Source organism: Oryza brachyantha, chromosome 4, assembly GCF_000231095.2.
Source record: "Oryza brachyantha chromosome 4, ObraRS2, whole genome shotgun sequence".
NCBI lineage: Eukaryota > Viridiplantae > Streptophyta > Magnoliopsida > Poales > Poaceae > Oryza > Oryza brachyantha.
In genome coordinates this window covers 758,441-773,684 of record NC_023166.2, presented here as the reverse complement: position 1 = coordinate 773,684, position 15,244 = coordinate 758,441, and the positions used below count along the sequence as shown (strand labels likewise).

Genomic DNA, 15,244 nt, shown 5'->3' with positions numbered 1-15,244 from the left:
TCATTATCATTCAAGAGAAAAAGTGCACGATCCCTTGAAGGCCTGGATATTGTTGGGACATGTCGTGGATAAGAGATTCTGAAACTAGGCTGCTAGCTCACTAGCAATCAAGCTTCTTCAGCAAAGCTACAAAACTCAATTGGTCGAGCAACGTGGAACCAAAGACACCCAACGAAGGCTCTTGCTTGCAGAAAGCTAGTAACTGCTGCTGGTCTGGAGATAGCCCTATCCTCTTGCATCATACGCCATTGAATTGAAACAACTGGAGCTGCAGCTCAGTCCTGCCTTCTCAGCTGTATATATAATAGACACACAAGGGCTAGCTAGCTTTGCCATCCAATTGACTGAATCTTTCAATTTTCAGTGAAACAGAGGCACAGTTCAGTTTCAGTCGTCAGAGGGAGCTGCCTGAAATCCTCTTTAGACATGGCTTCGGCAGATGCCATCTTGTCTTCGCAGGTGGCCGGCGAATGCATGAAGATCACCAAGGTCAGTTTCAGCAAGGTTCTTCATCTATACTGACATTGTTGCTGCATGTTCTTGATCGATTTGGGATTATTCATACATGTTCTTTTGCTTGCAATCTGTTCTGCTACATATTAATTGCAGTTGGCAGCAGCAAGCCCAGCGAAAGTGCAGGTGCAAAGTGAAGATGGAATTGGAAGCAGAAGGCAGCAGGTGGTGAAGATGGAGAAGGCTGTGAGCAAGCAGCTGAAGCCTCGGTTTGCCCTTGAGCTGGATGGGCTCTACTGCTTCGAGACCCTGGTCCCCCGTTAGACGCCAGCTAGTGCTGAATTTAGAGCTGGGAACCTGATATGATTGGTTTTTTCACTGTGTTTTTGGATCCATGATTTTTGCGGGGTTAATTAATTATATTTGCGCAAATTTTCTGTTGTGTGATCCTTCACACGCGATTAATGATTGTGTAAAATGCTTTCTTCAACGCGATAAATGTAATTGCTTTTTGTGAGTGATTTGTCTAGTTATGTTAAAGATTATTGTTTTGCGAAGACATTACATAATCGATTTTTCAGAGGTTTCTTTTTTGGAACTTTTTCGGAGGTTTCTTTTTTCGAACTTTTTCGGAGGTTATCAATAACCTTATAGTGGAGCTAGTTATGAGATTTTTTTTTGTTAAGGAGATATTAGCTAGCTCTCTTCACTTACAATATTATATCTTAATTTTGTCAAGTAATCATATTGACCTACGTGCATCTAAATTTATCAAATTGTATTATCTCCATTTTACGATGTAAGACTTTCCAGCATTTGCTTGATTCATATGGATATTAACGAATATAGATTTGATAGCTAAAAACACTACTGTATTAACCACCTTCTTTTCTTAATGCTAACCCTGTGTGGAATAAGCCAAAGGTGACTCACATTTTTCTTTTGTTCAGACCTCTTCTCGGTCAATTAATTTCACAGTCAAGTTTGTTGGGCTACCCATGTGTGGTTGATAAAACGAGGTTACGAATGCGTTGGATTTACCTTACTGCCGTATGATTTGTTAACTTTCACGAAATATTATAATTCATAAGTTAATGAATATGGGTCACTAAGAATAAAACCAAAGAACATATGAAAAGATGGTTATGTTATTCTCCATAGATTATTTTGTCATCTTTTACATGCATGCTTATTAAACTACTAAATGGTATGGGTTTTGCGCGAAAAAAATAAATTCAACACCTCACATTTATAGATTATATTTTTAAGTCTGTACTAACTAATTTCCTCATTTATACCAACAAATAGCTATCAAAAATCAGATAATATTCTATCTTTTATCACCAAAAGAACACAGCAGAATCTTGTATTTGCTTGAAAATCAGCTAACCAACGTGGAATCGTGTATTTGCTTGAAAATTAGCGTTTGAACTTTCACCTCAATGGCTTAAAAACATTTCAAATTAAAAGACTATAAATGATAAATTAATATTTTCAAAACTTGTCCAAATGAGCCACTAGCCTTTTCAAACACAAACACTTTGTGGGCCCGTGAGCACCTCCTTGTGGCAACGAGTCTAATTAGCGTACCTAAAAAAAAGCCAAGTCTAATTAGCATACGTAAAAAAAAGAAAGCCATTCACGTATGATTAATTGAGTATTAGCTTTTGTAAACTTGAAAACTGAATTAATATAATTTTTTAAACAACTTATATATATATATATATATATATATTTAAAATTTGTCTCATGTGTTACTTGCAAACGCACCTTAGGCCATATTCGGCCGGTGGCTTTTACTTAACTTATGGCCTGACACGAAAAACGTACTAATAGATTAGATTAGTACATGATTAATTAATTATTAATTATTAAAAAATATAAAATAGATTAATATGATTTTTTAAACAACTTTTCTATAGATTTTTTTTACAAAAAATACACCATTTAGTAGTTCGGAAAACGTGTACGTGAAAAACGAGAGGGGATAAGTTAACTAATGGGAGGCGGCGAACACGACCTTATTAGTGTAGGAGAGCTCTCAGCCTAGTTGGGAGGCTACCCTGGCTCCTATGGATTGCTTGCTATCCAGAAACAACCACTCCCCGGTTACAAAATATAAGGGAAAACTATTTTTTTCTCTATCCTATAATATAAGACATTCATACAAACATGTATTAATTAGCGTATCTCTTCTCTATAAATTTGATTTATTTTAAACTTTTCACTATCAAAATGCTTAACCATATTATATACATCCACACATGTATCAATGCAACCTAAAACGAGAAGGTAGTTATAAATATTTATTATTCTTCGTGTTAGTAGCAGTTGTGTTATATATTTTGGAAAATATAAATATTGTCGGTAATTAGAAAATATAGTTTGTTGTCTAGGTTCAATATCACCACTGGATTTAATGCAGGTTTAGTGTGGAACATGTAATATCTATATAAGAAAACTAGTAACATTCAAAATATAAAATAGTTTAATCACGTGTTCATGTAGACATCATATTTTTATTTTCTATTATAAGTTTATGTTGACTCTAAAATTTATAAACATCTACTAGTTATAAAAGCGGCGTCGTGTGCCCTGCCCTCCTGTCGCATGCAGGGCAGTGGGCACCCAATTCCTCCAAGGAAAAAAACTTCAAGAAAAATAGAAAGAAACGATATTAGTTAAAAAGATGAGAATCACGAGCATGAAGGTACAATGAGCAGTATCATGGTCCCTCCAATCCATCCTGCCAAACAATCACCCGCTATGTTAGAAGCGAGAGAAAAACCAAAATAAATTTTATCTCTAATCTAGTATTAATTAGTGGATGTATAAGAAAGGGATATAATTTTCTCAATTTACGAACTGATATTAGGTAGGTATGAATATACACATTGGTTTATTTTAAGACAACATTTAAACTCTATAAATTGATTTATTTTAGGATCGAGATATAATAAATATAGTTTTTTTTCACGAGTACTCCATCCGCCCTAAAAAAATTCATGCTATTACAAATTTAACCAATTAAAAATATTATTACTATTCATAAAATCGAGTGTGTGCATTACAATTTTCTAAAATTAAAATCATGCCGCTATAATTGCCTTTTCTGGTAGCATCGTTTCCCTCTCCATCTCTCTTATTCTAGACACTGTCGACGAAGTAACCAAGCCAACGAGATGAGGACCATCTCTCCTGATAGCATCGTCATGGGAAAAATGAGTTTAGTGTCGTCAATTTCCTTGTCGCCGTCATTGGCATCCTCTTCAAGGGCTTCTTTGACATCATCATCTTTCTACCATGGTCGTACGCGTGCTTCTTCAGTGAATATGGTGCCATAACGACTAAGTTGAGGGTGGGAGCTAGGGAACCTAAGCCAAGGCGGTCAGTGGCAATGATGTCGTAAAAAGTAGAGACAACATACGAGAGAGGCCAAACTATCTACGCTAGCGTTGGTGGCGTGCCTAGTGACCATATGAGCCACCTTGTTCCAAAAGCCGTCCTCCAAGCCATCGATGCCGCACTGCTTGCCCTTTCCCTTTCCTTTTGACTATCGTTACTGCTATCGTGAAGCTATTACTCCTCTACGAGAGCAATAGAGCTCTCCAGCCAATGTGGTCAACATAAGAAGATGAAAGAAAGAAAGAAGATGACGAGAATGAATGAGATGGATGGATAAAACACCGGTAGTGGGATGACTCTAATTTTACAAAATCTCAATGACAGACACATGATCTCACGAATATTTTTATAATTTTTCAATCAGATAAATTATAAATCTAATTAAAAAATTAAATATAAATCTTAGCTATATGGAAACTCAAACAGATACTATACGTACGAAACTTTTCGTACCACGGTTGTACGATGACGATCCACGTGCGATTCGCCTATCTGTCTGCGTTGTATTTATCGAATGGTTCGTACTAACATCGTATGAAAAATACTTGCAGCATATTTTCTTTTAACTTTCTTACGAAGGGAAGGGAGGGAGTACGAAGGTACAAATACGATGATAATGATTTTTCATTTCTTTTCAGTATTCAGTATTGCCACGTCAATAATCATACAGTTGGGGTGTGTGTGGCTGGACGATCCCCATCACAGGTTTCCGCAGCCGCCAGCGTCATCGTGTGTGCGGGAGTGGGACTGCCATCGCCCGGCGGATCCCCCGAAGCAAACGAAGAACTAGGGCGCGCCCCTCTTCCTCGTTCTCTCCGCCCTCCTCCTCCTCTCCCCTCTTCTTTATAGCGAGCGCCTCCCTCCCTCGCTCCCTCCGCATTGCACGCGCTGCCGACGCCGACGGAGGACTAGAGACAGACAGACAGAGGCGACGACGAGCAGCGACGAAGGAGATGGCCGCCGCCTCCTCCTTCACCGCCGCCGCCAAGTTCTTGGCTCCGGTGGCCGCGAGATCCGGCGGGGACAGTAGGCCGCCGCTCCCGGCCTCCTCCTCCTCCGCCGCCTCCTCCCTCAGGCCACGCAGGAAGCCGGCGCCGCGTCTGCGCACCGCGCTCGCCGTCTCCTCCGACGTGCTCCCCGGGAACAAGGCCGCGCCCTCCGCCGCCGCCGCGCACTTGGTACGGAACAATTCCATCTCTTTGCTCTTCTCCCTCTCTGAAATGAAAAGGAGTGATCTTGGGCGCCGTCGATGCGTTCTTTAAAAGAAAAAAAATCCGATCTTGGGGGTTCGGCGCTGCTGCAGTTTAGCTCCGTGAGATGTCTGGATCCCGAGTGTTCCGGTTTGCAGATTTGTAATCCCTGAGGTGGTTTAACTCTAACCCCAGTCAGATTACACGATATGCTTGGATTTTGGGTGTTGGCCTAGTTTCCTGAATCTCATATCGACAAATCTCCTATACAGGCGGCAGTGAGCACTGCCGAATACCTGAAAGTTGCACTTTTAGTTAGATTGAATTGGAAGTGTTACAAAAAGCTGTCCTCTTGTCAAACATCCTCGGTGTCCAACCTTTCTGTTGTCTTGTGTTCATTGTCTGTCACGAATTTGTGGAGGTACTGACCATTTGCCTTGATAATATTTAGGAATGCAATGTTTTGGGGGCAGGATTGGTTCTTGCAGTTTCAGTACTGGAGAAATTGCCTCCATTCCTGAATGCAGCTTGTGATTTGGTACCTTCCGTGGTGCTTCGATCCTATGTTACCAAAGTTTCTGGATCGAGGAGCGTGGAAAACTTTTTTTTTTGGGGGGTTTTAACATGGGACGGATGAGATTGTTCCCATGTTCCCAGGATGAGGAACGCTGCATAATTCTATGTTCCGGTTACTCTTTTGATTTGGAAAACTCTCTTTCCTTTCTGGTGTTAAGTGTCGCAGACTTGCAGTTGAGTTATTACCACCTTAATTTAGTCCGTCTTGTTTTTCTACAGGCTGTGACACGGGAAGAGGCACTGGAGCTGTACGAGGACATGGTTCTTGGCCGTATTTTTGAGGACATGTGCGCGCAAATGTACTACCGTGGCAAGATGTTTGGTTTTGTCCATTTATATAATGGGCAAGAAGCTGTCTCCACTGGCTTCATCAAGCTGCTCAACCAAGCTGACTGCGTTGTTAGCACATATCGTGACCACGTCCATGCGCTATCCAAGGGTGTCCCGGCACGTTCTGTCATGGCTGAGCTTTTTGGTAAGGCCACTGGCTGCTGTCGTGGACAAGGCGGTTCTATGCACATGTTCTCTGCTCCCCACAACCTCCTTGGAGGCTTTGCCTTCATTGGAGAAGGCATCCCTGTTGCAACTGGTGCTGCCTTTGCTGCTAAGTACCGCCATGAGGTGCTCAAGGAGTCTGGCCCTGATGGACTTGATGTAACACTGGCATTCTTTGGTGATGGTACCTGTAATAACGGCCAGTTCTTTGAGTGCCTCAACATGGCTCAACTTTGGAAACTTCCTATTGTGTTTGTTGTGGAGAACAATCTATGGGCTATTGGGATGTCACATCTCAGGGCTACTTCAGACCCAGAGATCTATAAGAAGGGTCCAGCATTTGGAATGCCTGGGGTGCATGTTGATGGGATGGATGTCCTGAAGGTCAGGGAGGTGGCTAAGGAGGCCATCGAGAGGGCAAGGAGAGGCGAAGGACCAACTCTCGTGGAGTGTGAAACTTACCGTTTCAGAGGACATTCTCTTGCTGATCCAGATGAGCTCAGGAAGCCTGGTAAGGATCACCTTCCTTATTATTTTTTTATTAGTTTGGTGGTGCCTAGTAGGCTAACTAATCAGAGAAATGAAAACTGCAAGGAAATTATTGAAGCAATCAAGTTTCTTGCTATGTTGTTTGAACTTATTTTTGTTTGAGTTAAAGTAAGATATACTAGACAAAGTTGTATTAATACACCACTTATAGGACAATTGTTAAAACTATCTAGAATTTTGGATTCACTTGTATCACTGAAGGAGTGTTGATAAGATTTCCTCATCTACATGCAAAAATTTTGCTTTCAAATTTAGCATATTTTGTTTCGTGAGGTCAGCATGTGCAGGATCTGCTTTGCCGAGGAATAACCAATAGGGCAATCTGAATTAACAAAAAATGATAGAATTAGTTATTTCTATAGAACAATGTGGTGGGGATTGTATTGTTTTGAATATTGAACTAGTGAAAAAAAAAAGAAAAATGCTCGAACGCTGTAGCTTTTGTTCTTATCGTCATGTCAGCATCCTGATAGTTGTTGCTAGATTGTTTCATAGTTACTTCACAGGGCATCTGGTACCACTTGTTCACTATCATTTTGCTGAAAAAAAATACCAGTTTTTGGTACTAAAAATATCTAATGAATCATGATTGCTTAAATGCACCATAGTTTATGGTATTAAACAGGGATGATATATCAGCTCTCATAACTGTGTCCTACATTTCTTAGTTTTTTATCTACTTGATCTTGAGTCGTAAAGGATCATTGTTAGCTCTCAATCTGTTTGTCTTTACAACCGTATGGAAATGAAGTCCATAACAGAAATTATTTATTTCTAACAAATTCTGTTTGATTTTTTGTAGCCTAACTGATTTTCTTCATGAGCTATCTTCTTTAATTTGGCAGTGTATGTTGAGCACATTATGTTTTAGTCTTGATCTGTAGCTATTATTCTTTATATGATTTCTAGCATCACCACACAGTTATTGATTCCTTAAGTCAGCTGCACAATTTCTTGGATAATTAATCTGACTGAATCATCTGATTACTTTGTGCGCAGATGAGAAATCTCACTATGCTGCAAGGGACCCCATTACAGCCTTGAAGAAGTACATCATCGAACAGAACCTCGCAACAGAATCTGAGCTTAAGAGCATCGAGAAGAAGATCGATGATGTTGTTGAAGAGGCTGTGGAGTTTGCTGACGCAAGTCCACTCCCTCCACGGAGCCAGCTTCTGGAAAATGTGTTCTCAGACCCCAAAGGCTTTGGCATTGGGCCTGACGGGAAGTACAGGTGCGAGGATCCCTTGTTCACGCAAGGCACAGCTCAAGTCTGAGGCTCAAAGAGAGCGCTTATCTATGTTATATCTTGCTTCCTGTACCTCTCTAGCTGCCTCTATCCTAGTTTTGTTGAACCTGTGGTCATGTTAAGAGTAATGTAAGCACAATGTACTTGTTCATTTGTTTCATTCTTACATCTCGTGTTATCAATATGCTCAAATGCTACCTGAGTTTTGCCCAGTGTATTCGGTTTGCTCCGAAGTAGTTGTATTACTTTCAAAACAGCTGGGCCTGTAATCACTCTAATATCTGAACATGAAAAGCTACATCTGCTTCAGAGTTTCTGGTGAGTTACAGAGATTAGCTACATGCTTGTGAAACAATACGTATATGCATCATCATGGATTGTGAGAACATCTGGCCCCGTTGTTTTACTTGCCTGACTCACACTTTGGAGTCTCCTTTTGTTTTTTTTGTAGCTCAGAACCCTAGAGTCGAATCTTCTGTAGTATAGCCTCTGCAGTACTGTCACTGACATGTGGACTCAATAGCACGTGGGGCATAGTGGGGCATATATGTCAATGAGTATACTGCGAAGGATCTAGATCCCAAAACTTTGGAATTTGTAGGCCAACGGCAGTTTGCGAAGGATCTTATCCGTGCCTAATGTTCATCTACTTTTGTGTTCCTGTCCTCCCGATGCATGCTTTCACGGGCATGAGAAAAGATAAAAGGAGCGATCAATAATATCACATCTCTAACATTCTAGTACATTGTTATGCCTTTTATATAAGGACATGTCCATGTTCTTCCTCTTTTCATTGTGCAACCCAAAATTGACTAGTTCCCATCCATGCCGTAACACACAGCATTCAGATTCTGGTCAATTTTCAACAAAGGTCGGTGTACCAAGTCTCTGCATTTTGGGGAACTCCAGCTGCGCGTCCATTGGATGATGCAACTTCCCAGTGACCATTAAACCAGGTCATGCTGAAAGCAATGCCTACCTGATGCCTTCTCAGAAGCAACGACAGGCGTACGAGCTTAGTTCTCTGTGTTTCTCTAAGCTACCTGTTGGTGTCAATCTTGTCTCTGAAGTTGGCTGTTAGTGTCGGTCTTGCTGTGCTTAATGATCCCCTGAATTAAAGCTTTGCTTGCCGTATTAAAAAAATGCAGGTCTTAGGTAGACCACTACTGTTGCCTAACACCCATTATTTAGGTAGTAATGTCGTGTCCTTTTCACTTGGAAAAAAGCACATTGGATAGTGGAGAACTGATGCCTTCTGAAAAGCTGTTCAATTTTGAGAGAGGAGAGAATGACAAGGTGTTTATTGGAAAGATGAAGAGAGGAGAAGAAAAGCAATGGAATGGGAAAAAAAAAAGTAAAAGAAAAGAAAGAGTGCAAAACACACGCCAAGTATTGTTGGTCACATGAACCCTGCGTATACAGTACTCATTTCATCAAGTAATAACATTATAATTGTGATTATGCCTCAGGGAAGTAAAGTAAAGTAATCCTGCGTATACAGTAATCATTTCATCAAGTAATAACATTATATGTTGAGAGCGTCAACAAGTTTCAGACTAGATAAAATGGACAAATCCAGTGGGGATGGAGATACCAATTGAATGAGAATTCTCTGAAGAATATTCAATAGGAGTTTCACCGCATGTCACCACCAAACCATAAATGTTAGCGACGACGAGAGCAAGAATTCTTGTAACTAGCAATGGCACTATATTTTATAGCACTCAAATCTGAGCCTTATACATTGTACACCATACAACGGTTTTTTTGGTCCAAAAATCACAACTTTACTAGTTCTAATCCTCAGAAACTGCAGTAGCAGCAGTATGTCCCTAGTCTGCTAAAGAACTCCTTTTGCTCTCGGACTACATATTTTTTCTCATGACCTGATCTAATATGAACAGACCAGCCCGGATCAGCAACAAGGGCATATCTGAACTACAAAAAAGGCTTGATCTGCATCATCTGTTGTATTGGTACGACAGCGACTTTGCAGGGAACCTTAGGCATGGAATTGTTCATCAGGATCTAATATTATCTCCCTATCTCCTTCCTGGTCCTGCAAACCTCCTTGCCGTACCGAATATGACAGCCTTCGTCAATAGTCCGTGGTCAAAAGTGCATGCCAGGGCAACTGCGCCACCTACAAGGAGGACTTTGGGTATATTGCCTGTCCAGTGCTTTGGTTTCTCAGCTTCAACGTTGTTGGTTGAACTAGCTTCAGTCTTGTCCTCTGCAGCGATGAGTTCATCAGGATCAACCTTTGTGTTGACATGTGCCATGGCAGCGTATTTTGAAAGGGGCTCGCCAGCAGTTCTTTCGATTTGGTATGCCCTCAAGCCAGGCTCTATCCTCTTGACGCAGCCCCACATCCCCTGCCGGATACCAAGCTTAGCGATTTCCCACGGAATCCCCATATCCTCATGATGGAACAAGAACACCTCACATGCAGTCATTGAACCATCACCGTTTCTTGATTCAACTGATAAAAAAAAGAACAAGTGTTAAATTCACTGGCCTCACATAATGTGTTATCCTGGTCCTGCAAAGATTAGTCATTTAACTGCGGTGTTACCTGGACGAATGCACCAACTCGAGTAGTACAGGTCCACACGACGAGGTTTGTTGCTCCTTGGAACAGAGGGGCGATGCACACCCTGGAAATTAGGGCAATAGTTAATATTTGAACATACAGTTAGTGTTTAAGCATACAACTACTAAATGTAGGTACAGATGACCAAGATGTGACAAGTATCCTTAGCACTCTGCTGACTACCAGGGGTAAAGGAGCACTTAGTATATCTCTTAAACATATCTCTTAAACTCATTTCCCAAATTTACAGATCAACAATAAGCATGCCAATTTATGTGCCACTGTACAAGTATATCCTGTCGGCAAACATAGGAATTTGAAAAGTGAACTCATAACAACTAAATTCTTAAGGCAATGCCTTTTCTCACAGGACAAGCATCCCAGCCACTGTGGGATGTCCTGAGAATATAGAATAACCTAGAATACAAGGCTCAAAACACGTGATAAGTCTGGTTATGCAGAGCTAAATAGTTGGTGGTTCAGATAATTCATGCTTACTGCATGCTCTAACCAAATAGAACATGAGTTCTTCTTTTTTTTCCTTCCATGCAATGGGATGCGAATGCACTAGACAACAAAATTTGCAGCTAAAATCATTACATGAAAGGAAGCATAAGGTTGTAAAAGCAATTACAGGAACTGGGCATTTATTTTCATGTTAACTTGCTGATAGAAACAAGTTTAATTATTTCGTGTTATACCTTTGTTACACAGTAATATGTCTTTCCAGATGCCCATATCCTGCGACCGATAATGTACTCCCTGTCACTGCAGAAGAACGGGAACTGCATGGCCAAGGCAAATGTTATAAGCAAAAGATATAGTTTGCAGCGCTCTATACAAAGAGTATCAGAGATATCATACGAATAGCTTACCTTCCTAACCCATCTGACGACCATCGTTCCAGTCCTTGTGCACTCCTCCAATGTCTCGTGCTGAAGAAGCATGTCGTCCCAAGTGTTCTTAATCCGGAACTCATCATCCCAGAAGAAATCCCTGACAACTTCTGGTGATGCATCCTCAAAGATAGTGCTACTGCGGTATTGAGGCGGGCCACCCTAGAATGAAACAAACCACATAAACTCTTTAATTCTAATGAACTAGGGCTGAATGAGCATCTTCTTCAACTATGAGCATATCAATTGTACCATCTTCCAATTTTTTTAGCACAAATTCAAAACTAATGCTGCTACAACAAACTCCAAGTATAATTAGGCTAGTGCTCTCCAGCAAACACTCAATTCCCTAAACCTGAATGGATTTCGATTGTAGAATCAATTCCCTACATCTAGAAAGTATCAACTGAATTGAGTTCTCGCGGCTGCAACAAGATATCAAATTGAATGAATATGTACCTCAGGATCTCTCCTCCATGCTTGGTACCGCATCTCGGGCTGCGTCTTCTCCATCATGTGAATCCAGGACGGCCCGCCGTCCTTCTCCTCGACCAGCCGGCGGAGGTGCATCAAATCTCCCGTGCCGACGGCCAATTGCTCGTCCTCCTCCGGCGCAGCGGCAGCCATCGCAGCTCTGCAACCACCGCCACGGTTGAGGTAAGCCAGATGCCCTCTTGAGCACATCCAACTGAGGCTCAATTTTGCACAAACAAATCCTCACCTTGGGACGACGGCTGCTCCGTTCTTGCGGCAGGAGTCATCGGCGGCGGCGCGGCGCGGCAGAGCAGGAGTCCCCGCCGGTGCCTGGTCGTTGTCGCCGACGACGGCGACGGCCCAGCGCGGGCGCCAGGCCCAGCCGATGAGCAGGCCGACGAGCACGGCGACCCAGAGCGGCGCGGCGAGGGAAGCGAGCTCCACGGCGAGCCCCTTGAGGGTGGGCTGGCGGAAGACAGCCGTGAGCAGATCGACCAACGCCGACATCCTCCCTCCTAACAAAAAGATCCGATTTTTCTCTTTTCTCTTCTCGCAAGAAGCAAGATGAACTAAAGATCCGATTTTTCCTCCCCCGCGTCCGATACAACAGCAGCAAATCTTGTCTTGTCCCCCAACAACAAATCCGCCGCCTCAAAAATTCCGATGCAAACCTAGAGAGTCTGACATGTAGTAATTGCAGAAGAGAAGAGACGAGAAGAGGCTTTGGGCATAGGATGAAATCAATCTAGTCGCACCAAAACCAAAATCTCTGTCCGACGCTCATGGCGCAGGGAAGCCGAAGAGGGGGCCTCTCGCTGGAGCTCACTGAACCAACTATAAGCAACTTAGCAACAGACACAGAGATAGAGAAAGAGGGGGAAAAAAAATCTGGGAAGAATCCAAGAGGGAGGGCGGAGACGTGTGCGGCGAGGAAGAAGCGAAGCGTAGTGTGGGGGATAAGGTAGGAGGAGGAGACAGGGGCTCGCAGCTCCCAGCCGTTCGTTCGTTCGACGGAGGAGGAGGAGGAGGAAGAAGACAAGGAAGGATATGCCGCGGGGGTGGTGGTGGTGGTGGGCGGAGAGATTAAAATAAACAGCGGGCGGAGACGACGCGGAGTTGTGGTGTGGTGCGCGTACGCTGGGTTTTCTTGATTGAGCTCGTGTTTCTTGTGGTGGTCGGTGGTCGTCGTCGCCGTCGATGTGGTTGCGCCGGGACGATCAGACGTGTGAGAGCGTTTTCTTGCTTGTGCTTTTGGGATTGGACCAGACCGCGGCGCCGGAGGAGTGCCCAGCCCAGTGCTTCTGTCACTACGCCGGCCACCTCCGTCCATAGATTTGACTCCACCAAACATCACCACCCGCGTGCGACCGTGGAACACGTACCGTTTGTTTACGAGCATCATCATCATTATTATATAATCTAGATTATTATTACGACCAATCTAAAACAAATAAGCGGATTATTATGATATCTCTATTTGATTACTATCAACCATATTATTTATTCGTTGTAATCAGTGGTGGATACTAATAAAATATTAGAAGGGGCTAAACGAAAAGGAATTGCTTTCAGCACTTCCTTCCCTTCAATAATACCAGAAATTTGATTGTCGGGGCTAAGAGAGCTTCAATGGTGCAGATCGGGTAGGAAGGGCTGAAGCCCTCTAGCCCCGGTGATAATCCACCCCTGGTTGTAATATGAATTTCTTAAACAAATATACTCTATATTTTAAAGCCTTAAGATTATCTAATCATCAGATTGCTTTTATTATATCTTACTACTTAATTTCTGCATGCTCATCAAATAGAGGTGGCTCTCCTCATAATATCACGTTACTCTTATTCACTCCATCAAATATCCCAAAAGTATTATTTACCTCTCACTGTTTACTCTGTCGTCCACCTCTCCTCTTCTATGTATAAGACCACGTTAGCTATTCGCCTAAGAAGAAGGAGGATGCCAATCTTGGTGTAAGGACATGGCTCTGGTGCATTAACTTAGGGAAAGAATGAGGTGGAGGCATTGACTTTAAGAGTTAGTGTTGTTGTTGACCATGAAAATTAGAAGGCCAAATATTAGGAAGTAATGAGGTTTCAGTAGTGACATGAGGATAAGGATAAGCCGATGTTGGGGAGATGCTCATGTATTGGAGCAATTTAGATAAAAGCAAATGTCTCTATTGCGGATAGATAAAACCTATCGGATGGCTTCATTGTTACCTCGTCCATGTGAGCATAGAGCTTTAGAAAGGTAGTTTGCAGAGGATTTTAGAAATTGATGGAGTCATCCAGGAGTGTATAGCCATAGTGCTTGGGATTTAGTTCATGCCACCAGAAGCTTAGATTTGGATGAAATTGGTATGGATGGGTCAAGGTGGAAGGGTCCCTTCATCACCGAGGAGTGCATAGTGGTGATGGATTTGATCAAAGAGGCATGGAATGGTGGCTTGAGTTGGCCAAGCTCGGCAACAATGTCTTTATATCACATCTGCCTTGCAAACGAATTAGTTGGAACTTGGAATCATTGCTACAAAACATTAAAAGGTGATGGCTTATATATGACGGTTCTTATAAATTGATGTTTATAAATACATATAGGTGCCAGTTGCAACAAAAAAACCACCACCTATATCATAGGTGCTGGATCATATGTACGCTTAAGTTCGATTGATTATTTTTAATAATCTAGATTAGTTATTTTATATATGTTAGTTGTTTATCAGTTGGTTATAGCCGATTATGTTTGCAGGTTTTCACATACTTAGTTGATTCCTCTCTAGACTAGTTGGTTGATTTCAATAGCTCCTATCGGCTAGTTGGCCGATCGGCTGTTTGATTTAATCAAATTCTTTATATCCTCTTTGTCAATTGAAGGACAAATTGATTGGCACGCTCTAAACCTTGACATTTATGACCCACATTACAGTTAATTAGATTTCTTAGGTTTTCAGTGTATTGTTGTGAATTTCACGCCAACAAATATAATATGCTAGATTTAGAAAGAAAAATCATAGTCAATACTATGGAAATTAGCCTACGGCTGGGTCCATTAATAGATGTTATGTCCAAGTCTCGTTATTAGTGTATAGTTTTGAATTTTATATCGTTTACCTTCGTGTTTGCTTTCCTTTTCCTATCATGATACAAATATTTGAGAAATCACGTATGATCAAAAAAGAAAAATTGCTGTGCGTACGTATTTTGGCATACGATTATATGAACGGCGTGAATAGAGCCGAGCAGCAGTGCTGACGGCAACGTAGCCGAACAACGGTGTCGCGTAAAGAAATATCGTACGTATACTGCCGCTAGATCGAAAAATGTTTGAAGATTGATCGAAGACTGTTCTAAGCGTACGAAAAGTG

The 15,244-nt window shown here is 41.9% G+C and overlaps 3 protein-coding genes across 4 annotated transcripts; 2 read left to right on the top strand and 1 right to left on the bottom strand.

Moving 5' to 3' along the window:
* LOC121053193 lies at window positions 1-1,050 on the top strand. 2 transcript variants are annotated; one of them, XM_040523706.1, is made up of 3 exons: window positions 1-211; window positions 365-489; window positions 610-1,050. In XM_040523706.1, the coding sequence occupies exons 2-3, from the start codon at window positions 427-429 to the stop codon at window positions 775-777; spliced, it is 231 nt and encodes a 76-aa protein (XP_040379640.1). In that variant the 5' UTR covers window positions 1-211; window positions 365-426; the 3' UTR covers window positions 778-1,050. The 2 variants fall into 2 exon arrangements, with proteins under 2 accessions (XP_040379640.1, XP_040379641.1); XM_040523707.1 differs by lacking the exon at window positions 1-211 and adding an exon at window positions 279-295.
* Window positions 1,051-4,603: 3,553 nt separating this feature from the next.
* LOC102722954 (pyruvate dehydrogenase E1 component subunit alpha-3, chloroplastic) lies at window positions 4,604-8,124 on the top strand. Its single transcript, XM_015836669.2, has 3 exons — window positions 4,604-5,036; window positions 5,844-6,630; window positions 7,668-8,124. Exons 1-3 carry the CDS (start codon window positions 4,812-4,814, stop codon window positions 7,943-7,945), a joined length of 1,290 nt encoding a protein of 429 aa, XP_015692155.1. The 5' UTR covers window positions 4,604-4,811; the 3' UTR covers window positions 7,946-8,124.
* Window positions 8,125-9,604: 1,480 nt separating this feature from the next.
* Window positions 9,605-12,924, bottom strand: LOC102712157. Its single transcript, XM_006652013.3, has 6 exons — window positions 12,128-12,924; window positions 11,866-12,040; window positions 11,386-11,568; window positions 11,212-11,295; window positions 10,493-10,574; window positions 9,605-10,399 (listed from the first exon to the last, which is right to left on the bottom strand). The coding sequence occupies exons 1-6, from the start codon at window positions 12,385-12,387 to the stop codon at window positions 9,960-9,962; spliced, it is 1,224 nt and encodes a 407-aa protein (XP_006652076.1). The 5' UTR covers window positions 12,388-12,924; the 3' UTR covers window positions 9,605-9,959.
* Window positions 12,925-15,244: the final 2,320 nt, after the last annotated feature.